This window comes from Betta splendens, chromosome 13 (genome assembly GCF_900634795.4).
Source record: "Betta splendens chromosome 13, fBetSpl5.4, whole genome shotgun sequence".
Lineage (NCBI taxonomy): Eukaryota > Metazoa > Chordata > Actinopteri > Anabantiformes > Osphronemidae > Betta > Betta splendens.
This window is the reverse complement of record NC_040893.2, coordinates 17,403,016-17,428,565: the sequence shown is the minus strand read 5'-3', so window position 1 is coordinate 17,428,565 and position 25,550 is coordinate 17,403,016. Positions and strand designations below refer to the sequence as shown.

The 25,550-nt window shown below is 44.1% G+C and overlaps 2 protein-coding genes across 10 annotated transcripts in view; one reads left to right on the top strand and one right to left on the bottom strand.

Annotated features, from left to right (window-relative positions):
* LOC114868482 (neurobeachin-like) overlaps positions 1 to 25,550 on the bottom strand; it is a 147,527-nt gene that overhangs the window by 32,962 nt on the left and 89,015 nt on the right. For 7 of the 9 annotated variants that reach the window (XM_055514232.1, XM_055514233.1, XM_029172109.3 and 4 more), the window contains 3 exons: positions 21,795 to 21,941; positions 21,587 to 21,619; positions 17,342 to 17,478 (listed from right to left, as the gene is read on the bottom strand). In XM_055514232.1, coding sequence (XP_055370207.1) covers positions 17,342 to 17,478; positions 21,587 to 21,619; positions 21,795 to 21,941 — 317 coding nt within the window. The remainder of the gene's footprint in view (positions 1 to 17,341; positions 17,479 to 21,586; positions 21,620 to 21,794; positions 21,942 to 25,550) is intronic. The other 2 variants (XM_029172118.3, XM_029172114.3) reach the window with 1 other exon arrangement.
* Positions 13,557 to 16,715, top strand: mab21l1 (mab-21-like 1). Its single transcript, XM_029172125.3, has one exon. It carries the CDS (start codon positions 14,752 to 14,754, stop codon positions 15,829 to 15,831), a length of 1,080 nt encoding a protein of 359 aa, XP_029027958.1. The 5' UTR covers positions 13,557 to 14,751; the 3' UTR covers positions 15,832 to 16,715.

The following is a 25,550-nucleotide window of genomic DNA, read 5'->3' as shown; positions in this document are numbered from 1 at the left end:
CAGAGGAGGTAGCGCGCGGACGGGGGGGGGCACAGAGGAGGGGAGGCTGGCTGGGAGGCTGCAGGCGCGGTGTTAGGGGCCAACAGCGGCTCACTAGGAGGCAGCCCCCCCCCTGCTCTGCAGCCAGATGTTCTGGAAGTAGTCTTTTGAGTGCGGAGCTCAAAGGCAAATCGCACAGATATGCATCATGGGAAAGCGTCAACAGCTGATAGCATGAAGTCACTAATAGACTCTTATTTGAATACATGAGCCACTTTGGTTAATTAAGTTACTGGTTGGTTTGTCATAGTTTAGGTCTTATTTATTTGTTGTTTATTTAATAGCAATTTACTACAAAATAAACAGTAAGAATTTAGGAAGTAATGAAAAAAAGAGGGTTGAAACACTAAACTTTATGTTGATACAAATTAAATGAGTAATATATTATCAGTATGATCATATTGTAGCACTGGCTTTTTCTTGTTGCCCACCTAAAGTGAACATTTTGCTGCCGTGACAAAGCACAGGCCAAAAGGCGACCTGTCAACAAACGGGAGGCTAAAGAGGGGAAAACAGAGCTGATTTCAAACAGCCCAGATCAAAAAATTTGTCATAACAACAACGCTTTGCTCTAAACCAACACGCTGGGGCCCCCGTAGACTTGAGCGTTTGACAAAGCCCAGCCCTCATTTTTTGGAGGCCCAGCTGTAAAAAATGCCATTTAATGAACCTGTCTGCTGAAGCTGTCCCCTGCCTGTCAGAGGTGTCAGCCAGTGACAAGCGCTGGGGACAGCCGCCTCCAGTCACAGACAGGCCTGCCAGCTGGAGACTTCGGCCCCAATCTAATCACGCCACCAGGAAGGGACCGGCGCTCTGCTCTTGGTCTGTCACGCTCAGGGCTGGGGAGCCGTGAGGGGGTGGGTGCAGGGGTCTGGCATGGGCGACGAGCGCAGCCTTTTGTTTCCACACAGGTCCCTCCACGCAGGCTCATTAGGGCCCACAGGCGCATGCGCCGCTCTGCCAGCTGCAGGGAGATGCAGCTCAGCGGCATAATGGCCGTAATGCAATTTAACGTCTGCGTCCTCCCTTCCTTTTATTCGCCTTCTCCTCCCTCCCTGATTTGACAGAGGGCAGGCTGCATCCTGCCTGTGCAACATCACAGGCGGAAAACAGGAAAGCGCTGCGGCCGACGTGAGGAGGGAAACTGCAGGTGACACCAGCGTTTAGGCTGAAAATCACACATCATAATGTGCAGATGCTCAAATTGAGCACATCAGACTTAAAAGCAAGAGGAGGCCACTTGATTCAAGAGAACAGATTCTAATCACACATGACTCCTGAGTAGCTTCAACCTCCTACTGACTGAGACACTTTGACAGATGTTATTAATAAATCTAACAGAGCATTTTCTCTAAAACCTGATGCAATTTTCTCCCATATGGAACAATGCAATCCCCTCCAATGCATTTATTTCCAAACAGCCAAATATTATTATTCAGTGAGTTCTCCAAGCCAGCATGACTGATACATTTAAATGAGACTTTATATGACACTCTGACAACCTGGTATCACAGCACCTCTGCTGCAATCTTCTCAGATTTGTCTAATAGGCTTCCACTATAAAGCCCCACAACTGCACGGTCCCAAGCGGCCGAAGTGAACAGTGAAGTGGAAGAAGGGGAGGATACGAGAGGCACTTTCATTTTGAGTGATATGACTACCCCCCCAGGAGTGAGTGGGATGAATTTCACACATGGCAATTTGGAGGATCAGCGCTCACAGTGTATACTGTATTCAATGGCTGACCCCAGGCAATATGGGCCAATTCTGTGAAGAGGTTGAGAAGACGGAGACGGCATGAAAGCCTGGCAGCAGCACGGCTCGGCTAAGTGGGAGAACATCATCAGTCACAGGCACCATGGTTAACCAAGTCATGAGAAATGCATTGGAAAACGCTGTGTGTTCAACTGAATGTGGGTGAGAAGAGACCAAATTCAACTGAAGCTTAAGTATTTTGGCGCAATTATATCTCTGCCTACATCCATTTGTGATTCTCTCTACTCTCTCCATGCTCACCAACATTTTGGAAGATCAACGCTTGAAGTCTTGCTTCACCCTTTTCTCTGATCATTAAATAAACAACAATATCAATAGTACTGACAGGATGTGTAGTCATTTGGAAGCATCCACATGTTCATCCAGAAATATTATTAATAAAAAATAAATAAAATGATCCTTTTTAAAATTGCTTTTCAGAACATTTTTATTTGACCTTAAAACATGCATCATTGAATGCTCCTTTTTTCTGCTTCTAATATTCTGTAAACTGCTCATTTTGTGTTTTCATCTCAGCCTCAACATACTGTACATGTATATTTCTAAGCCACTGTACAGCAGAGCTTTAAAGAATGTTCCTCATCTGAACTCCACTTAATGTGACAACTGTTATGAAGTGTATAAATCTAAAAGATTGAGCCAGATTATTAAAAAAAACCTGGCTTCCGTTTGCTCCTTCTCAGAGATACCCGTATCTCAACTTCAATAAAGTAGCAGGCTCCTAATGCAGGTATTCGGGGAAAACAAGATACAGATTTACATAATCAGTGTCACTATACATTTGGGTTGTAGCTGGAGTGTGGCAAGATGACACAGCTCCAGTGCTCTGGCAAGACCAGTGGGATAAAGGAGATGAATATGCATTAAATATGCTGGCAGTTCACTGCCCCAAATGTCCAGCCAAGTTTGTCAATAACATTTATGTCAGGGATGGGATTTCATGCGCATTAGTGGGCCCTGCAGCGCGTCTTCAGCTCTGCTATGGTGGGACAGGTGGGAGGAGCCACTTCGCCTCTGAAATTACTACTTTGAGTCCAGGTTCAAACATTTCTTTATCTTGGTGCTCAGATTTCCCCCTCTTCCCCCTGAAGAACAGGGCAGGTCCTTGATGACCACACACACACCTTCACAGCTGCATGGAGTGACTTTATATCCGTCCTGTGAACCAACAACAATCGTTCATCCTCGTGTGCTGACACACCGAGAGTCGCAGACGTGGGGCACATGAACACATTAAGTGAGAACATCATCCAGCTAAACGGCTTGAGGATGCCTCCGCTAAGGAGCTTGAGAGAAGGGATGCAGTCATTTGGTATGGGGTCTTTTCAGCAAGCTTTTCCTAATGGGACTTTTTCAGGGACTTGTCAGCGTTAAGATGACTGAAATCTTCCTGGCCTGGGTACCAGCTTCCTCTGGCTGCCACCGCGAATGCCAAGCTGATCGCTTTAAATCCCACTTTTTCCTTCCCTTTTTTGCTTTTTCTGGTGGCGAGTGGGAGGAATAGGAGCTCAGAGCGAGACGGAGGAGAAGAAAAAGAATGAGACAGGGACGGAAAGGCAGCGAGACCGAGGAGGAGCGAGACAGAAAGAGCAAGTGGTTAGACGAGAGGGTCTGATGAGCAATAAGCGCGCCTCACTCGTCCTCAATTAATCTTGTCTTTCTACCTTTGCTTTGCTGCTCCCCTCAGCACCAAGGTAATAACGACACCCTCATCCATTATCCTTTTATCCCCGTTATTCACTGGGAACTGCTTAATAATATGTTACAGATTTGTCCTCCTTCGTATAATTCTTCCTGTCATTCGCAGTATATCATCTGGAAAACACACAGCCCCCTTTCTGCCGGACGCTCTTTGAGGATTATCGCGGGTGACACCTTCGGGATGCAGCCAGAATCTGGAGCATCATTTTTTCAGGCATAAAGTTGAATTACCCTGACTTATCTGTCATTGCCAAAAGCACAACAAGCCATTCAGGGCCACAGCAAAGGTGGAACAGGTTCTTATCGGCTCCTCTGAACGAGAGGCTTGTAAATTTATGCTAATGAGGGCCTTTTGTCATCCAGGCTCACCCCTTGGGGCTGAACGGGACTTGCAGGGGATGCTAATCTGGCTGTTGAGTGCACTAGATAATTTGTACTTTATCCTTGTGTAATTATATAGTTTAAATCTTTTTACAAATGCTAATCCTTCAACATGAGGAAGTGTCTTAACCGTGTCTGCGGTTCTTAGCTGCACTAGTTAGCGTGCATGTGACTCTCCTTCATGAAGCCACGTAGGAGGAGAGCGGCGTCGCTATAATTTATCTGACTTCCTGTAGCCTCTGTTATGAATCCTCATATCGTGTTGATCCACCTTAGCAGGCAGGCACTTGAGCGAGCAGCCTGGGGGTATGAGAGACGACTTCGGAAAGGTGAAAATGGCAAAGAAAGATGAAGCGGAGCAGGAAATGGACTGAACGGTGTCACAGTAGGTGCAGGCTTTCCAAAGTGTTAAGTCTCTGGTGGCCAGTGGGACGCCGAGCCATCTTGTGTGCCAGCCAAAGCAGACAGCCCCTGACAAGCTGCTTGGCGTGCTGTAATTTGACTAATTACATTGGATTAGAGCATATTAATGCAAGCTGTTTCCTCAAGGGTCACTGACCCACCCACTAAGTCCCTAGTGTCCCTAAACAAAAGATAGACATAAAAGAACGTATACGTTCTGCCTTGTGAAATGATTAAAACAATGAGCATGTAGCAGCATGCATCCCTGACATTATTTTTATAATGAAGGAGAATGTGTTACAAAGCATCCGCAGCAGAGGAAGCTGAGACACAGAGATACAGCCCGAACCTTCCTGAGGCATCATCATCACAGGACTCTTTGATAACAAACTGAATCTCTTGCTCGCGTTCTCTCTCTGTAGGAAAAGAAAAACAAAATAATGACTTTTATGAATCTCACAAAGAGACCAGAGTTCAGAAACTAGTTTTCACAGAGCCTGACAGGGTGTAGGGAGACTGAAGAAGGTCTCCGCTCGCTGACAAAAACAGTGCAAAATTTCATTTTAATGTTACTTTTATCTTAGCAAAATATCCAGATGAAATTGCAGTAACGAGGCTGTGTTTTGTTTGTGGCTTAAATGCACTTTTTTTTCTGAGGAGACAGTGTGTTGAAACCCAAGATAAATATAAATAAAATGAGCAGATGAGAAGAAAAAGAAATCAAACTTATATAAAATAAGGCGGGAAACCAACACTTATTAACATTTGCAAAACCCCCAAATGAAAGGGGGAAATGAGCCATACAACATGTGTGTTTTAATATAAGTGCTCTCCCAATTGTTCCGAATCAATTTGAGTTTCACACAATGGTGAGGCAGCGTCATTGTTTGCATGTGCTGCTCTGCCTTGAACACGGTGTAATAATAGTCTTAAACCAGGCGTTATAAAGACAGAATACCAAAGAGGCTTACAGCCTTGGTTTCATAAAACATTTAGGCAAAAGTTCCAAGGGCTGAGGATGATGAAAGAAGGTAAGCTTGAAAATGGGCTTCTGGGATCCACAGCCCTTATTGTACAGAAGTCACATCAAATTAATACTGAGGGCCATTTGCAGCCTTTCTTCTCCTGAGCTTTTCAGAACGGATTAAGCTATGAAAACTCAGAAATTACTAAAGCACCTATTAGGCATTATGCTCACCCTTTCTTCTCTTTCCCTTTGAAAGTCGCTGAATGTGCCTCACTTCACTCGTTGTTTGCCCACTTGAAAGAATAGCAATTTTATAAAATGTGACACAGACAATGTATAGTTTCCTTGGTGCTAAGATTGCATCCAGCACATGTGTGACAACATTCATGCTCTTTGATATATATATATATATATATATATATATATATATATATATATATATACATACACACACATTTTATGGGTCTGTGTATGCATTAGAACATTCTGCTGAAGGGGAGGGATCGCTGGGGTTCTCTCAGGCCCCCGGTCCCCTCTTTACTCTCTTAACGGTCCTTCTGAGAAGCACAAGGAGTGCATGAATCGTAATTATGGCTCCTAACAGGATTCTAGCGCACCCAAACGATGGCACTCGAGAACCAGGTCGTGTGGAGTTAAACGGCTGTCAGACACTCAAAGCTCCCCAGCATGAGAACGCACTCACAAAGGCGGGACGTGTCCACTTCTACTGCTCTCCTCCCCACCTTCCGTCTCATAGGGAGAGATTAAAGATCAACTAAGGCCCCTTTAAAGACCCATATAGCCTTTCTGCGTTTTGCTCACATTCCAGTATTTAAGGAATGCTCAGTTTTCCAGGACAAATGCTAAACCTGAAAACAAAAGATAGAAATATGTCATCTGCCAAAAGGCTGCTTGATTTTGACAAAGGCTGGATCATTTGCTATTAGTTATTGACATTTAAGGCAAATGAAACCTAGTGGAGTATGTGAGTGCAGGCGTGCAGGAGATTAGGTAATCGACATTACCTGAGGAACAAATGCAGCCACAGTTTCACACTATCGCCCGACCTCGTATTCAGAATAACGAAAAAGATCATCTGTGGTGCCCAGACGGCTTCGCCAGCACACAAGACTGCTCACCACACATTAAAGAGGCCGGCCTTCAACTTCAGCCCCGTCCTGCCCCCCAAAACCTCCAGCGTGAAGTCCCTATGCATGACCCTTATTAAACTCCTAATTGGATTGAGAGCTGCTACGGGGAAAAAAAATCAACATTATTCATTCAGCTGAGATTTTCTTGCATTCCTTCCGTGAGTTTGCTACTTTAACAATAACATTCAAAATCAAGTCGCTGAAAACTTTTTCCCTTTTCAAAGCACAACCAGATTTTCCAAAAACGGGGCTAGAGACAATAGCTTTTTCACCTTCTCTTAGCCTGTGACAGGCAGAAACAAAGTCCAGCGCTGGCCATTGTGTAGTCTTTCACTTTTGTAATGTGCTTAAACTGGCTACAAGCAGCGGTGACCAGGCTGCTTGCTCCACCTCTTTATATCCAAGACTAACACAGTCCTAAGTGAAAACTCACAGGTCAGTCAAGTCGCTGCCTGTAAAAATTCAACAGATTTACACTAATTATAGAGAATAAATAGCGCCATAACAAAAACATCAATCAAGTTCATTACGGAAAATAGCATAATGACAATAATTACAATAATATCTCATTAAGAAAGAGAATGAGAGACAGGGGAGAATTAATAGCAGACAGGTGTACAACACACCGCAATTATGGAACCTGAAATTAGTTCATTGCCTCAGGGCAAACAGAAGAGAAAGGGAAGGTTGTGTGTGTGTGTGTGTGTGTGTGTGTGTGTGTGTGTGTGTGTGTGTGTGTGTGTGCAGGGGTGGGAGGGGGTGGCTGGTTTCAGGGCTGGGAGTAGGACTGATAGAGAGAGGCTCACTGACAAAAAAAGGAATTGCAAATAAGCAAACAAAAATGTCTTAAATGTGTAAATTAGGGAGAAAAATAAGAGGGAAAAGCAGCTTTTCCCGGCAGACTGGTGCCTCAGATGAGAAGGGAGCAGCGAAACGTGATCAAGGGGAGCCATGGAGCGGTGCGGCAGGCGTCAGGATGAGCACTCAGCCAGCGAGTGGCAGCTTCTCCTTTTCCAGTCAATCATTCATTACAGAGCCAAGTGCTGTGGAGGAGTGCCTCCTCTTTTTGACCTATCATATTACTGCCTCTGTAAACTCCTAATCCCCCTTTCGTTAGATGGTGTCAACAGCCGACATGCTCTCGCCCTGCCGCCGCACTCGCTGCTCAGACACCTCCCGAGTTCTGCCAAGACCACAAAATTGACACTCTAATAAAATCGTTTGAAACTTAACAGGGTAGAACTTCACTTTATTTTTTTCTGGTGCTTTCATCCGCATCGTTGACATGTTTTTACCATTAGAGAACTCACTAATTAGTTACATTTTTTCCCCCTGATTTCCAGGCCCAGTTTGACTCTGGCTGTTCAATCCTTCACTGACTGGCCGGCCTGTTTCTTTTTCGCCTTGGGGCTGATCCTGAGCAGGTGAAAGCCCGGAGGCAGGAACCTGCACATCAGCACTTCTTCCTCCATCATGACTTTTTCATGGGGAGCCCGTCTCCCGAGCTTCTCTAATAGAGCCCAGTGAGATGACTACTATAATGAGTCCAACAGATGAAAGCCCAGCAGGACAAAACAACATTCAGATATATCTTCACGCACACACACGCGCACACAAACACCAGGGCACCAATCACAGGCTCTCTGTGCGAATGTTGTTATTTAGGTAAACAAAGAAATCAGATGGGGGCTGGAGAACAGAAAGCCAGATGAGGCATCTGTCTTTTGGCAGAGCTCCAGAAACTAGTTTTAGAGTGAACAACAGTAAACAGTCCAAAAATCAAGTTTATCAAAGAATATTCACACATATCACAAACCCAAGTGTCCTGTACTGGATTTAGCTGTCGCCACAAAACCAGTAGACACCAGTGAAAGACAGCAGAGTTAAGCTAACGGCACAAGCCTTTGTAGTCAGTGAGAATCTTAAAATATCTCCCCTTATTGGGAATATGTATGTAAATCTGTGAGATGAACTTTGTCACGGTCAGGACACACCTACCTCATAACACGGTTTAAGGGATGTTAATTACCGTATAAAATAAGCAATTGGCATCCTGCCCCATATGTCCCACTTTTTCAGTGAGGAAGATGGAAATGAGGTGGGGTAGATTTGATTGTGACATGCTCTCCGTCTGTGCTGCACAATGTGTGGCTTTGCCGGTAACAGGCTAATATTCAGCACCGCTCACCACCACCAGAACTAATGAAAGTAGACAAAATGTCTCTGCTGCCATCTTTGTCTCGCATCCGCTCAGGGTGAGCCTCCCCTCTCTCCCTCCTCTCCTTTTCAGCTCCCCTCGCTCCTGAAGGGGGGGGGTGACAGCAGCATAAAATGGTGGCAAGCAAATGTGCCTTCCATGTGGCAGCGTTGGTGAGGATGACAGGCCGAGGCCGAGGCCAGCGATCAGCAGCGCGCTCGCTCGCCTCTTTGGAACAGCCAGAGGGTCGCCATGAAGGATCAGGGCCGAGCAGATGAGACAGCGGCGGTTGAAGGCAAAGGCAGCTCAATGCAAAGCAAGAAGCAGCCCCTTCCTACTGGAAACAGTCACAATCAGTAGTTTTATAGTGGATTCTTAGAAAAAAAAACACAGTGTTCAGAATTAGTCAGACAAGCTCGAACCAAGGCGCTTCTGTGGTGTAAATAAAAACATAGAACTCCCAATTAACTAATTAAGAACCTAAACGTATTAATGAACATGTTTAAATGCTGAAACCAGAGGGACAGGTTGTGATTTGGGGCCTATATACACTCAAAGGTTTTCAGTTCTCTGATACAGAACACTTACAGTATGTATCACTTAAAGTACACAGCATGCATCCATGCAGAAAACTGCTGAACGCAGCAACTCCCTCCATCTAGGAATGTGTGGTCGAGTCATTCAGGGGGTTGTTAGTTAACCCCGAGCTCAGAGGATGATCAAGCCGGGGCATAAATCACAGAGTGAAACAAGGCAGACTCCTCCGATTCATTAATGGAAATGATCTGTCAATATGCTGGAGTCAATTCACACGTGTCAGCTGGGCTCAGCACACAATGGGCCGGCCAACTTATGAACTCCCAGCACCACTCCGCCGAGTCCATAAAACAACTGGCAACGCCGCTGGGGAGCGCCCCGAGACACCACCCTCTTGCACAGACCACCAGATGACACAGATGGGGCGAAACCAAACAAAGACGGGGCTGCTTTTGTACAAAGAGGGACCCCTTTCAAAAGCCATTCATGCAACAAATTGGGGAAATCTGGCCATGCAACACTCCGTGTTTGCTCTTTTATTAGCGTGAGCCTGACGTCACAGTAAGTGAAATCAGATTTATGGCTCCCAGCTACAAAGGTGGTTAAAATCAGGCGCACTTGAAATGCAAACTTTTTTTTTTGAGCCATGTTAACCAACAACAGTTTAGCTATGTTAAGCAGAAACACCCTGTTATTTCCTGCATGAGTCACAGCGTAAGAAGCCATTTCACGTTAAACGCCTTGGCCTTTTGCGCAATAAATGTGAGAAAGAACGAGGAGACAAAGAAAATGCTGATCCATGCTCAGACGTCCTCACTTCCAGACTTGAAGGATTCTTTGCCTAAATATAGCAACATATTTTTTTTACTATTATTATTAGTCCTGACGCACTTGCAGGCGAATTTGAGCTAATAGTAGTTCCTGTTTGTTAAAGCTGCATGTGATTCACCGTCGCAAAGACTATTAATATCAGTCACAGGTACCGTAGGGGACTCCTCCATTGTATAGTAGATGTAAAACCGCATCGTGCCCCAGGACTTCAAAGGCAGCTCATCAGTTAGGGAGGTTTTGTTTCCATGTAGGTCATTACATATGTGCACACAAGCGTTCTCTTATTAGGCCCTCTGCATTTTTCTTTTCTTGTTCTTTCTCAGCTGCACACCAGTGCTGCTGCAGCAATCTGCATAGAGAGGCATTTGTCATCATTAGCCCTGCTCTGACAGTTGGCACCCGGCACCTCAGATCTCCAGGACTGGCAATTATGAACCCTTCATCCCTTATTTAGGAAACACTGCCTAATTTCATCAATGGCCTCACCAGCATCTTTTGATTACCAACAACCCCCCAAACCCTAATACTCCACCAGTTCTCCTACTTACTTTGTTCCGTTCTGTGGTGCCTGCTTATTCGTAGATTGGAGCATGTGAACAGAGCTGTGGTTAGTTAATGTGATATTTAAAATTACCTCTTAGACTCAAGGACTGCAAAGAGCATTATAGATGAGCATCATGGGGTCAGTGGGCAGATGATTACAGCGCCCACCTCTTAGATGGCGGACATCTCACAGACATTAAGATTAATCACGCCGCTGCTGGTGAACGGCTGCCTTTTGCATCAGACAGAGCGGAGGCGCCCATATCTACATTGTTAATACATTACAAAATGAAAAACACACTCGGTACTGTGGAAGGAATCTATTGTAGGTGTTTAGAAAGCCCTGGAAAAACAAAGTAACCTGCAGCTACAATGTTTAGCATTGCTCATAAAACTGCTAATAATGTGCACTAAAAACTGTTTGACTGTATTTTACCTTTCAGGAAACGGACCAGACGTTTATTGGATTTCTACTTTGCCAAACAAAACTGAATTGTACTCATGCTAAATTCATGCAAATACATGCATGTAATTTATCACAAAGGCTGACAAGCGTACCATATTGGAGAGAGGAGGGGTGAAGGGCCAAATGAAGCTGAGACAATCAATTAAGTTTCATGATTTTTGTCCTGCTCTTTGCTTTTTTAAAGTACCTATTGTGCTTAGCTGATGTGTTGAGTGTTTTAAGCGTGTTCGCATGCGTTTCAGATGTCTCCTAGTGAACAGAGCCTGTTGCGTGGTTCACTAGAGGATCTCTGAGCCTCTGGCTACGCGCTCCTGACTTGAGGAGGCTCCATCACAGTAAAGAATAAAACAAATGAATGGACACCATCCAAAGGGGGGCTTCAAGTGAGGCTCCAAGCCCAGAAATTAACTGGCCTCCTACAGAGATGCCATATTGCCTAGAATAATAATGCTGTGTTATTAAAAACCCCAATGACAATTTCATTTATGGACAAATAAAATTATAGGAAACGTGTCAAAGTGAGCGGCTATCCCACGAGATTAAAGTATATTTTCTCTCACAGTTTGAGATCCAGTATTGATGTCACATCTCTGAAGTGTCACTGTCACTTTTAATCTGATTTATATAGAAATATGTCATCCTATTAAGTCCACTTGGACTAATCTGCACATTAGCTTGAGAGCTAACTGGTAAACTCTCTTTGTATGGAATATGGCTTAAGATTCATTTTCACATAATTAATCAAAAATGATTAAATAAGTGATGTCTGATGATTTGTTCTTGTTTAATTGGATTATTAAAGTATTAAAACATATTCCACATAAATACATTTATTTAAATATGCCTTGATGACAAGACAGAGCCTACAGTACATTAATACAATATGCTGTTACTATCAGTGAAGTGTCTTCAGAGTGAATCACATTCTCAAAGGACAGTTTTTACCATCAAACAAGTAGCACTGACCTCACGCCCAGCAACGTTAACAGGATAATCAGTCTTGGTAGAAGAAAGCGAAGAGAAAAATGGAGGAGGAAAAATGGATGAGTGTGCAGCCATGCTGTGGAAACAAAGAGGCCTTCAAAACAGGGTCACATGCCCGTGCAAAATTAGGGGAAGTAGGAGTCATTGTATTGATTTATACAATCATGCATGGATTTTGCTGGGTCAGAAACAGGCCTGTGCTGAAATCCCCTGCACTGTGATATATGGTATCACAGTGCAGGGCCTCCAACAGGCTGGCGTGGTGCGAGCGGCCCAACAAAGCTCGCTATGTTGTAATGCTACAGCTATGGGCACAGGGACCGTACCTGACGACTGCTGGAGTCCTGGTCTCGCAGCGCAGGTTGACTTTCTTTTGGATTTGTTCACTCACATGCTTTAGATTAGGAGGCGATAATCTCAATGAAAATCCCCCCTCCAGCGCGCCCCCTTCCATCATGCATATGGATGTCCAAGCGCTGGAGCACAAACCCGCGAGGTGCAACTGCATTGTGAGGTAACTGACTTGGAGCAGGATCGTCTGCAGAATGAGGCCGGTCTGGTTTCAATAACACGCAAGTACCTGCTGGGCCACGAGGACTATCAAAGCCTGACAGCTACCTCTCGCCACATGAAACCAGACGTAATGTTGTGCCTTTCACAAATATGTCAGTAATTAGTAAGTATTTGGGGATGTGAAATTTAATCAGAAATAAATGTGCTTAAAAAAAAAAAAAAAACTTAAGCTGTAGTTTTAAAGGAGAAACTGAATTTCAGAATTAACCTTCCAAAAAGGTTGCTTTGCTTTTGGCGTTATTTTTGTGTCTGCCTGGTAACAGTGTGAAATGAACACTGGGTGCTGCCAAGCAGCTACAACCAGGGTGCCCATGACAGGCTGTGATGATAATGGGAGTCACCTATCCATCAGGGTCCTCTCTCCACACACGCCACCTCCCACTCACTCGCATCCGTGCAGGGAGAGTCTGGGCTGACGAGCGGGCGGCACTGTGCCCCCATAATGTCTGGTCGTATGCACTTCTGACTAAAGCAGAGATGAGTCTAAATGCCTTTGTGTTGCTTATCTGATCCGTGCAGCGTTATCTTTTTGAAGTCCTCTTCAAAGCGTGAACTGTACCTTGGGAGATGGAGTGATGAGAGCCGGAGTCTAGTGTGGATGCAGGATCTCTTTATTGTGGATCAGTCTGTATCAGACCAGCACATACAGTGCTAGCTAAACAAACAGTATATAGTCAAATGCCTCAATCTGATTTATTAGTTATAACCAGTTATTATTGTTTTATTTTTGTTATTATAATTATTTAATTATTGTTATTTTGTTGCGGTAAATATTCTCTTGAAGGAAAATAAATGCATGTATCACTTCTAACAGGTAGGAGAACATCATTGCATAGCTTATTATTCTATTCATTGTAATCATTTGAATGTGCAATTTTTATGATTTTAAAAATAATGAGCTCATTCTAATGAGAGTTTTACAAAAATACAGAATCATTGTTAGATCCGAGTTTGCGCTTTTTTACCCTCTTTTATGGCAAATAAACACAAGACATTGCATCAAACAGTTTTTCGAAAAGGTTGATTGCCTTTTTTTCGAGAGAGACAGACACAAATGCATCTTCGGTCACGCGGAGCCATAAGCAAAGAAGCGAAAAACTACCGGTGCTCGAGTCACTGTATGACACGCACGTTTTAAAGACGCACGGCCGTTGAAGCCGCGCAGGAAAAGAGTACGAACGAGCGACGTTCTCCTGCGAATACAAACCCCCGTAATTAACGTGTCAAATAGAATCACAAAGCACATATAAATAGCGTGATACCTTCTTCGACTTTCAGACGAGAAGCGTAAAGAATGATCATTAATTATTATTTTATTTTCAAGGATTAAAAAATACAACGTGGCAAAAATACTAACATCATTTCCTTAAACAAAGTCTTAAATTTGGCAATTATTTAAATTGAATAAAATTGTTGTATTTTATCCGCTGCTCCGTATAAAATAAAAAATGTGTCCCTGACAGGCTGCGATGATTTAAATGTAAAAAATATACATAAATATCTACTTAAACAATTCTAAACCCACCTACTGTTTTAAGTAAGATTCAATAAAACGCTCTAAATAAAATCCAAGAAAAAGCCACGCAGCGTCGTAAAGAGCAGTTTTTTCTTCTCTTCGTGTGTGTACTTCCGCTCCTCGATATACTACGACTACCTGTACTTTTTACTTGTATATAGCACCAGGGAATGAATTTGTTTTCGATAAACTGGGGAGCGGTGACGCATCGGGTAGCGATTGGACATCTAGGGTTCAACTCCTCCCTTATAATAAAGAGTGTCTGTGTGTCCCTGTTGTAAAACAGCAACACCGGGCGTCTGCGTCAGGAGTACACCCTTCACTCTGCGCAATTACGCCGACTCATAACTGGCACAGTGATCAGAGAAGAACCAAAAGGCGTTTCATCGGGCTACTGAACCTCGCGCGGATGAAATGGACTTTTAATCAGACCGACCTGATAATTCAGAAGACTCGCTCCGAGCACTTCAATGCAGTTTATGCTTCACCAGCTGTGAATGTTATGATATGACCATCACGCATGTGCGCTGAGCACATCTTTGAGTAGCTGGAGCCTATTATAAATAGATTTTTTTCTTTTTAAATAGCTTTCTTTCTTCTCTAAAATTGGCTCCCGTACAAACAGCCGCGTTGGATCCCTCGGCTTATTGCGAGACTCCGGTGTATAACCCGGATCTCTGCCCTAATATGATAGCCGCCCAGGCAAAGTTGGTGTATCACCTCAACAAATACTACAACGAAAAATGCCAGTCTCGGAAGGCGGCGATCTCCAAGACCATCCGGGAGGTGTGCAAGGTGGTGTCGGATGTCCTGAAGGAGGTCGAGGTGCAGGAGCCGCGCTTCATCAGCTCGCTCAGCGAGATGGATAATCGGTTCGAGGGACTGGAGGTCATTTCGCCGACCGAGTTCGAGGTGGTGCTCTACCTGAATCAGATGGGGGTGTTCAACTTCGTGGACGACGGCTCCCTCCCCGGCTGCGCCGTGCTCAAGCTCAGCGACGGCCGCAAGAGGAGCATGTCCCTCTGGGTCGAATTCATCACCGCCTCCGGGTACCTCTCGGCGCGCAAGATCCGCTCGAGGTTCCAGACGCTGGTGGCGCAGGCAGTGGATAAGTGCAGCTACAGAGATGTGGTCAAAATGGTCGCGGACACGAGCGAGGTGAAGTTGCGCATAAGAGACAGATACGTGGTGCAAATCACGCCGGCGTTCAAGTGCACGGGCATCTGGCCGCGGAGCGCCGCGCACTGGCCTCTGCCGCACATCCCGTGGCCGGGGCCGAACCGGGTGGCGGAAGTCAAGGCGGAGGGCTTCAACCTTTTATCCAAAGAGTGCTACTCCCTGAACGGCAAGCAGAGCTCGGCGGAGAGCGACGCCTGGGTGCTGCAGTTCGCCGAGGCCGAGAACCGGCTGCTGCTGGGCGGATGCAGGAAGAAGTGCCTGTCGGTCCTCAAGGCGCTGCGCGACCGTCACCTCGAGCTGCCCGGACAGCCCCTGAACAACTACCACATGAAGACGCTGGTTTCCTACGAGTGCGAGAAGCACCCCAGGGAGTCGGACTGGGACGAGAACTGCCTCGGCGACCGACTCAACGGGATTCTATTGCAGCTGATTTCGTGTTTGCAGTGCAGAAGGTGCCCGCATTATTTCCTGCCCAATTTAGACCTGTTTCAAGGGAAGCCGCACTCCGCTCTCGAGAACGCGGCCAAACAGACTTGGCGACTGGCGAGAGAAATACTGACCAACCCCAAAAGCTTGGAGAAACTTTGAGGTAAAAACATGTTAGTTCACCTCGTCTTAAGATTTTGAAAATAAACGGACAGAGAGGCGTTGCCGACCGATTTGCAAAGTCTTGTGGAACGTGACTGTCCTCTGTTGTTGAACGTGTTTGGGTCCAGCCCGTTTCAACTTGATTTTTTTATGGCGGCTTAGTTTGTGGACTATTCCCGTGCACCTTTTGGCGGTGCCAGTGTTTTTATTTAGGAGCAAATTCCCGTTATTGGCCGACGTTAAAGCAGGAGGCCAGTCCAACAGAGGTTCCCTTGTTCCCCGTCACACACAGTTGCCTAAAATGTCCTATTTACTTAAATGCTTTAAAATAAAGCCCCGTTACAAACCTTTGGAAAGAACGAACAAACTAACTAACACACATCTGTACATTTTATACTGTAAATACATTCATAGATTGTGATTCAAGTGGTCTGAAATTGTGAATGTTGTTCTGTGACACGTAAATAGGATCCACCTGTTTAAATTACTTCTGAAGTTTTTTCTTTATCTGGTAGAAACGTTTTTAATTTATACTTGCATCAGTGGTAGTCGGATTCACCTGTTCAATGGACTATTTCTAATTTTTGAAAGTTTACATTTTGATGGTAGGCGTATTCACCATTTGTTACAATGAAAACATTCCATCGAGTTACTTGAAATATTATTTAAAGTATTCGAACATTTTTGGTTGTTTTTCTCTACCATGCCTAGGCCTACGTGACAAAAAATGAAAATGAAAACATATATATAGTATATATATATATTACAGTTTAATTGAAAGAAATGCACTTGAAATACACTGGATTATAACATCTGTGATCTGATTTTTTATTATTTCTGTCTTTGATCTAATTTAAAGAGCTAATAAAACAAATTGTTTTATACTTGTGTCCCATTATGGTTTTATTCACCTTGTTCCTGAGCTAGCAGAGTAGACTAATGCCACGCAATATTATTATAATGGGATTTTTAAAAGTTAGAGCTGCACATTCTTTAAAAGCAACGTATCAAACAAAAATAGGAGAATAAAAAATTATTTATTATTGATTATTATTTAATATGTTTAAGATGTATACAGGTCTATAACACTCCAAAACTGTTGGATATTTTACATGTCAACATAATCTATATTTATTTATTTTGCAAAAAGTGGAAATAAAGGGCAGGACAATTTGGCAACGCTGACTGGCATTGAACCTGACGGAGTAGGCCTCAGTAGTAGTAGTAGTAGTAGTAATATAATAATAATAGTAATAATAATAATAATAACAATAATAACAATAATAACTAAAGATAAAATAAATTATCTAAACGCAATATCCAATTGCAGTTACGTCACAATTCAGACTAAAGCAGTAAAGTCTTAAAATTCAACCGTAGACATTTTATTAAATAAAAGAATTTTCAATGTGAGCTAAAACACGGTAAGTCGCGTACACACTCGCGTGCACGCCTTAAACTGACCGCCGGCGTTATTCCAACTCCGCACACTTGCTCGCAGGTTACTTACCTTTGTGTCGACCTTTTTGAAGGCTGGGTCATCCTCGTCCACCTCAAAGTAGATTTCAGTAGTGGTGATGGACAGAGTCCCCCGGGCCACCAGAACAGGGGCGACGAGCTGAGCCGGGCTGCTCAGCACCACTGGGCCTGCACGGGGGGGGGGGGGGGGGGGGGGGCAGGACGTGTTTAATAAAATATTGTATTTATTTTAAGCAAAACGAGGAATAGTCTGAGCTCAACTTGCGGATACCATCAGTGTGATTCGTGCTGACACCGCCATGTCTGCGGCCTGTAGCGTTACGTGCAAACAGGCTGCACCCTGCGTCACAGAATCTGATTATTTTAATTTAGCCGCCGACGAAATCTCCCTTTTAGAGATTAAACGGTCACCAAACCTATTTGTAGCGTGCACCTGATGTAAAACCCCTGAGAGTTGTTGTATTATCGGAGCGCTTCATGTTGCAAACCATCCTTAAGAAAAAAGTCCCCGACCATTAACAAAACGAAACATTATTTTTCTCACATGGACCCACGATCGTATGTGCAACCGAGCGCTGGAAAGTAAATTTACACTAGAATCCAGGACCGACTGAAGACGCGCGGTCTGTCTGTGGATTCCCCACGGACACGCGTGAAAGAAAACAATGAAGCTGCACGTTTATTTCCAAGTCCAAATAATGGTCTGACTTTAAAAGGTGGTATTGTGACCACGATCAGCTGATAGTGATCACATCTTTATCGCCGTCTCCCCCCTCCCTCCCCCGCGTCGTCCTCCATGTTCCCAGATCAGTGTCGCTGTGGAGCACGGCTACACTCATTTGTCTGCTCTCAAACGAAACCGCGCGAAATCAGGATATTTATCGATCCCTTAAAGTCCAAAGAGCCACTTTAATGTCTCATCAATCTTAATCTGCGTTCCTCGGCCAATTATAGCCGATAGTGTTACAGGAATACAAGTGGATTTCGGTCTCAACTCCCTGAGCGCCCCTTCATCGCTCTTGCAGCCTCTTACAGTCCAACAGCCCTGGATAGTTCTTTTTCCTCCTCAGAGTATCTCGGGTCCATTAATGGTGATTCTATCTGCTGATCCGATCACTGCAGCCGCTGCGCGATGCTCACAGGCGTCATAGGAAGAGTAAATACTAGTAGTAACAGCAGCCTCCTTTGTATCTAAGACAACGTGGAGTGGATTTTGTTTCCCTCAAATCAAAGCGAGAACGCAGGAGAAGACTTTTGTTTCAGATGCAGTGTTTTTTTTGCATTGACCCTGCAGTTGGCATATACGGTTTCAGCTACATTAAGAGGAGATCGTCTTCCTGCTCCCTTAACAACAGGCCAATACTTCTTTTAGTTAAAACACTTTAATGCATTGTCTCGTGGCCCTAAAGGGCAGCGAGAGACACTGGCCTGAAGCTTTAAGCCACAGCATCCATTGCTCATGGGGAGGAAGAGGATTAGGCAGTAATCCCCTCAGGGATCCTTCCATAATTAGGCTATATGGCTTAAAAATGTTTACACGACAATAATGAAATTAAGGGTAAGTTACACAGGACATACACGCCAAAGCAGGGGACGCCCTGCTGCTGGCCGTGGCTTTTAATGAAAATGCAAATATTTGTCAAATGACAGGCCAATTTAATGAAGTGATGAAAAGTCTCATTTTGGTGTAGTGGGAGTTTGGGAGAAGTGCTGGGAAGATGGGTATATTATTACCCACAAGCCATCAGCTGGACCGGAGCAGCTGATTACCGGAGCCCTGTTTATTTAACACTGCGAGAGGAATACGGGTGGAAGTGGGTTACGTGAACACCTGAGCGCGATAATTCACCGGCAACCAGGGACGTGGTGATTTACAGCGGTACAGATATAGATGCAGGCAGTGCTGTTCATTTGAAGCTGCATGCGCTTACGTTTCACCGTATAACATTTGTGTGGAAGAGCACAACCATTCATTTTAAACATAATATTACAAATATTACAAGAATATAAAAAGTCTGCATACTTTCTGTATGACACATGTTCTGTTAGTGCTGAGCATTTGTGGACAAGTACATAAAAAGAAAACCAGGGAATTTAGGGAAGTTGTTTTATCATAAAGCCCAACTCCACTCCCTGTCTTGAGATTCCACATTCAGAAATGTTGTGTTCATTCTGCCCTTTTATAAACATGTCAGCACTCCAGGGCTCAGTGTTGTGAATGGGGACTAAAATGGATACAGAGAGGCTGAATTAGGACAGAACAAAATGGTTGTGGCTGCTAAACAACACTTTGGGGTCTAGTAACATAGCTGCATGTGCCAGCAGCACATTCAACTCCAGCAACTCGTCCTTGACTTCAGCTCAGTCTCACGAGGCCCCGACTCCTCGCTTCCGTCCTCTCACATGCTCATCTGAAATTTCTCATTTGCGCGGCTTTGCTCAAAATATGTACTGTACGTACGAAAAAAGGCTAATTTAATGGCGGTGCGAGGACAGACAGCGTTTCCAGTGTTTGTGGGGGAGCAGAACTAATCATAGGTTCGCTAACCACAACTGCCCGAGCCCTTAAGTGCAGGCGCCACCCCTTTGGCGGCAGCAGAGCAGGCAGCGACCCAGCGGCTGGCAGGAGGAGCGCTGTTCGTGACAGGGACCCGGTCCCAGATCTCTCATTAAGGCTGTTCATGCTTGAGATTAGATCCTGGCCAAGCATAGAAAGTGCATTGTATGTTACACACACAGACTGCAGGGCTAGCGCCTCTATTAGCAGGAACATGAACACAGCCTTAATTCAGCCTTAGAAATATTCTTAAACCGTGCTCAAAGGTATGGGAATTTTAAATCGGTTGAATGTGCCGCGAATTTTAAATGTGGCTACTTGGTTTCAATAGCAATCAGCTCCCGCAGCGGAGGACGCCCTGCTCGTGTTTTAGCCCTCGCCTCTCTCTTGTGATCAGCAGCGTGGGTTCATCTGACAGACATGGAGTGTTTGGCAGCCTGCTGGCCCTGGGACATAGAGGAGGGGTTAGCCTCCCTCACTGAGAGTCATCTGTGGGATCCGAGAGGGGATTTCACTCCTCAGCAGCGCCCTGCTTTAGCCTGAGCCGTCACATAGGCCTAATGTGGCACACTGTACTGCACAGAGTTTACTCCTTCAGGTGTCTGGAAATCTGAACTCAGGTCAGAGGTTTTTTTTAAAGATTGATTAATTCACACTTGTTAAAATGCATTTGAGTGAAGAAAAAACTATGAAAAGCAAACTGTGAGTTTAACAACTGAGAACCTTAAGAGATACAGTATGGGCGAGGTTTTCAAAATAGATAAAGTTTGCAGCTAAGGTGTGCTTGAATTCTAATAAAATGCCCAACGTGACATTTAGGCCTGAAACCAGGAACTTATTTAAAATCACACTGTTTGCTTTGGCTTTATTGACGAGTACATCATTCAGAATTCATGATCTCCACTCATAAACCAACTGAACTTACCTTTTAAAGTCATGGCAGTTAATTGAAAAAACAGTTGGACTCACACGCAGAGCGTGATGCTGATTAAATTACAGGATGTTTGGGCGATCGTCACCCTGGCACTGATACAATTTACCACCACGGCGATGGTGTGCGCCGCTGTTAGTCGCGTAGTTTGACCGATTGACTTGTTAGAGAATCATGGTTGAGATGGTGGAAAAAGAAACGCATAGCAATCACATGGGAATAATACTTAAAAAATAAATGAAACTCTCATGTTGCTTTTGCTTTTGTTCAGCTGTTGGGAACCAGATAATCTCTTTATGATAACGCCTGCAGAGAGATAAGAACTGGTTTAATGGAGCAACAATTAAGTTTTATCCAGATGCTCACATGCTTGTGGAAAACATCACGTGTACACTGTTGTGCAGAGCTGTTTTACAATGTATATATTAAGTTACTGAGAAAAATTTACAATTTAAATTGATTGTTTTTATGACAATTTTCACACAGAGAAAAGAATACCACAGAAATGTTATTTTAACTTGACAGGCTATGTACAAGTTGTTATTAGGGTGTTATTCAACCGCTGATTAGAAGAGTTACATTCTTTTTACTTTTTTATTATGAAATAAAATTTTCACATTCAGTTTTTTAATCAGCTCAGATAATATGTATTTATTTGTAGTGAGGTCTGAAATAGTGTCTATAAAGTACATTCATAACTCGTCTCAGCTTTAATCAATAATCAGGAATTGTTTTTTTGAGTGTCAGGATTGATCGTCTTTCGGGTGTTAGTTTAACTTAACACTTGCCTGTGGAGATAAACACACATGGAAGGAACCGCGCTGAAAGGACACAACACAAAACAGGGACAACGTATCACACACAAATGAAAATAAGCGTAAGACAAAAAACATGAGACCACACAGACGGTGAAACCAAATATGCTGAGTTACGTAAAATAGCTCAGTCAGAGGTTATTCGACTGGGATTCATGGAGGCTTTGCTGCGTTCTCTTACCACCAACGTTGTCCATCTCCTTCTCCTGCAACAGACTGGCAGCGTCGTCGTCCCCCTCGAGCATCAGCTCCGTCTCCGGGTTCTGGTTGGGCACAGTTTGGCTGCGAAAGGCTGTTTTAGACTTGACCACTTCATCCTCATCTGTGCCTGTAAAAAAAGAAAAAAAAAAACGAAGACAGACAAATAAAGTTCACAGTACTGGATACAAGTATTCTACAGTACTGCTCTTGTTGTCACCGGTTTTCAATAAATCCACAGCCTCTTCTATTAATAAACTAAGGTTTTGCACATACATACAGTATTGCTCTGCATTTAATTCAATAACAGAGCTGGTCACAATCACACTACGTGAAAATGCAAGAACACCCACAGAAAACACTGATGACTCCTGCATCCGCCCTAAAGCTGATACCAGATACTCACTAATGTTTATACTGTAGCATGTGGACGATCAGGGCGCGCTCGTTCACCGTTCGATGAACATCAGAGGTTTGTCAGCTTTTATTTTTGGACAAGGTCAACAATGAAACACTATCTGCGTCTTGAAAGACCAGCAGCTGAGTCGGGGGAAGCATCTCGTGCTCGTAGTCGATTAGAGACATCATTTGCCACGTTTGGAGTTTTGACAAGAGTGAGACTGAACAGACAATACAATTAGGGGGCTGCTTCCACCGCGACTTCATCGTATGGCTATAATGGAAAATGCTTAGTGAAAAAGAGGTGTTCACACATCCTGGAAAACAAAGCAGCCTCACAACGTTCATAAGCTTAAATCAGTTCATCTCCAACAGGCGCCTGCCACATAGCTGCTCAAAGCGTTTAAGCAAATTTGTCCTTCTCAAGTCCAACGTAGGAAACAAGCAGACGAGGAGCTTGCGTGCAGGAAGGGAAGAACACATATCAAGAAATGGGAGGTGGCTGACACCGGTCTGACATGTTTCCTTTCAGCACAGTTCTTAATTCGCCTCTCCCTCCCCTGAGGAACATGTACCTTGTCTTGAAGAGGTCACATTTGACTGTTGTCAACACTGCTACTGAGAAAAAAGCCTGCTTCCTGCTCTGTCTCATATCTGCGGTGCTTTCATCAGACGGAGGGAAGAAGTCTGCGTGTTTCGGAAATGAATTCTCTGTAATGTTAAAGGGAAAAGCCAGCCAGCGGTCAGAGATGAAAGCCCAATGAGTGAAACTTAAAACGGTAATTCTGTAAACCATCATTATGTTGGACGTAAATGAGTGAATGCTCTGTTCTGATCGGTGCATGGCTGACTAGGCAAATAAACCCTGCTGATTTCTGCATGCAAATGGCCAATGTCAACCATTTAGCATGAGGGGAGCGGATCAGCTTCACCCACGACGCTGTTTAGGTAGATAAGTAATGTGGGTATAAATAGAAATTAAAGGCTCTGACCTCAGTGACATGAAAAGGGATCTTGTCATGAGTGACAGCCCAAAGTGTCGCAGTGAAAGGGGTCGTGATTCATCCCTGTTAAAGGACTTGCTCTGAAGCGATGCCGAGGGGCATTCGCTACAGTTCATGCGCTCACGCCTGGTCACTGTACAGCAAATCACTGTATTTGGAAGCAATTAACAAACAACTGTCTGTGGATGCACACTGACTCTCTACAGCCCGTTTTCAGTTACACTCAGAATTCAATTGGTTATATTTTGGAAATTGCACGAAGAACACAAAACTGAATGGAAGAATATATTAGAGTAACCAACAAAATACTAAACCCTTAAAAAGTATAATTACTGATGGAAATTAAGTAAAATAACCAATTTGCAACAAAATGAACATTTGATCAAATTTTAAGAAAACCAAATGTACTTCTCTGGGCCGCTCCTTACCAGTGATCCTAGTACAGTGTGTGTCTGTGCTACTGGACCCGAACGCCTCCAAAGTCACAGCAGTTTCATTTCATACGGCCCAAAGTGGCACTAATTACACACATTAAAGTGCACTGCAGCGCTTTCACGATGGGGCTGATGAAGACCCACCAGCTGTAACCAGCGGAGGCCGCTTCCCAGAACTCCTCACCAGGGTTCAACTGGGATCCATGGCACTGGCGCTCTCCTGAGACGCTTAGCGTTAGTCATCTTTCCTGAAAACACACTGAGCGTGTGCACATTCATGCTGGAAACTGTTTTATAATGAAATGATCCTGGAGTTAATGAGACCTTTCACATTGAAGCTACAGAATGAGCCTCATCCACAAACAACGTGGCTTATCTTCTTATGCACTCTTACTGTATACATTTATATAATTTATAAGGGTTTGCAATTTAGATTTTTTCTTATAAAACAGGACACTGTAGTGTGTGTGTTATGCAGCTTCAGTATCACAGAAAAACTATATATATATAATATATAGTTCAGACCACATTTTGTATTTTTCACTACATGTATTAACTTTAGGTTCAGTTCTTAGAGTAACGTTACAATACAACATGGAGGCAGCCACTACAGAAACATCAGAGCCTCAGCACTTTACTATTCGTCCAGGACCAGATAATGATTATAAGTCATTAGAACCCCATTTGCCACACAAGTTCCCCTGCAGAGCTGTGTGGCACTGGCCTTTCCTTTTTACAGCCTCTGTAGCTGGACAGCATGTGCTTTTCTACGCCTCAACCACTGCACCACCGCTCCTCAGGAAAATCCACATCATGCTTTACTTAAGGTTCCGCTCACTTCTATGGGTACGTCTTCCCAGGGGACGGAAAGAGCTGAACTCACAGATACATTGTGTAATTCAATATATCCAACTAAAAATGAAACAAATATCTCAGGATGCTACATTTGAGGTTTTCATGAAGTGGTTTGGTCAGCAAAGCAAAATCACAATAATACGCTGGACAAACGCCAATCGCTGGATGTTTGTGAAACATTTTGGGCAAAGTTAAAGACACACAAATCCATTAAGCATCTCTAACGAAGCAACATTGTCAATAATAGGTTTGTTTTACGTCTCATTCTGTCAGCATGCATTATTACAAACCTATGGCCCATTGACCACGCTGTGGTATCACGTGCGTCAGCGTTTTAGGCTCTATATAATGTGAGCTCTATAGAATGCTGTAAATGCCTCCTCTTTCGTCTCCCAGACCTCTGTTTCAGATCCTGCCCTCCTACGCACCCGCTCCATGAGCTCAACATTCCAGTGCACGGGATTGCATTATCGCTGGGGCGATGCAATTCTGCCCTCTGTCTCTGTTTATACACACGCTGCATTGAAAGATGAAATGAGGGGAAAAATGACAGCTTCATACTTCCTGTGATGCAGGCCATCTGTTTTGCAGAGTATGTGTTTTGAGGCTGCAGAAGTAAACATTATAACTTTGATGTAGGAGCGTTTATACAGTGCAGACACTTCCTCTTGGTGCGATCTTTATTCAATATCCTGGGATTAAAAACAACCTCATCTTCTCTCCATCAAAACATTAAGAGCAGTGTCTAATAATCCCCATCTGACCAGAACGTTATTTACTGCACACGTGCGACGCGTCCACTCGACGTCCACATCTGCATGTCAGTAAATGCCCTAATGACATTTGTCACAGTTTAATATCTGTGATTATCAAGCCGCAGAAGGCTGATATCACATCACAAGGCGAGGCCTCTGCCGCAGTAAAGAGCCATAAAGATCTCCGCCCGTGGCAATCAGGCCTGTGAGAAGCTAGCCCACCTGAAATGAGACAGCAAGGACAGCCGGAGGTAAAACACCCCGTTAAACACTTGGATCAATATTAACGTGA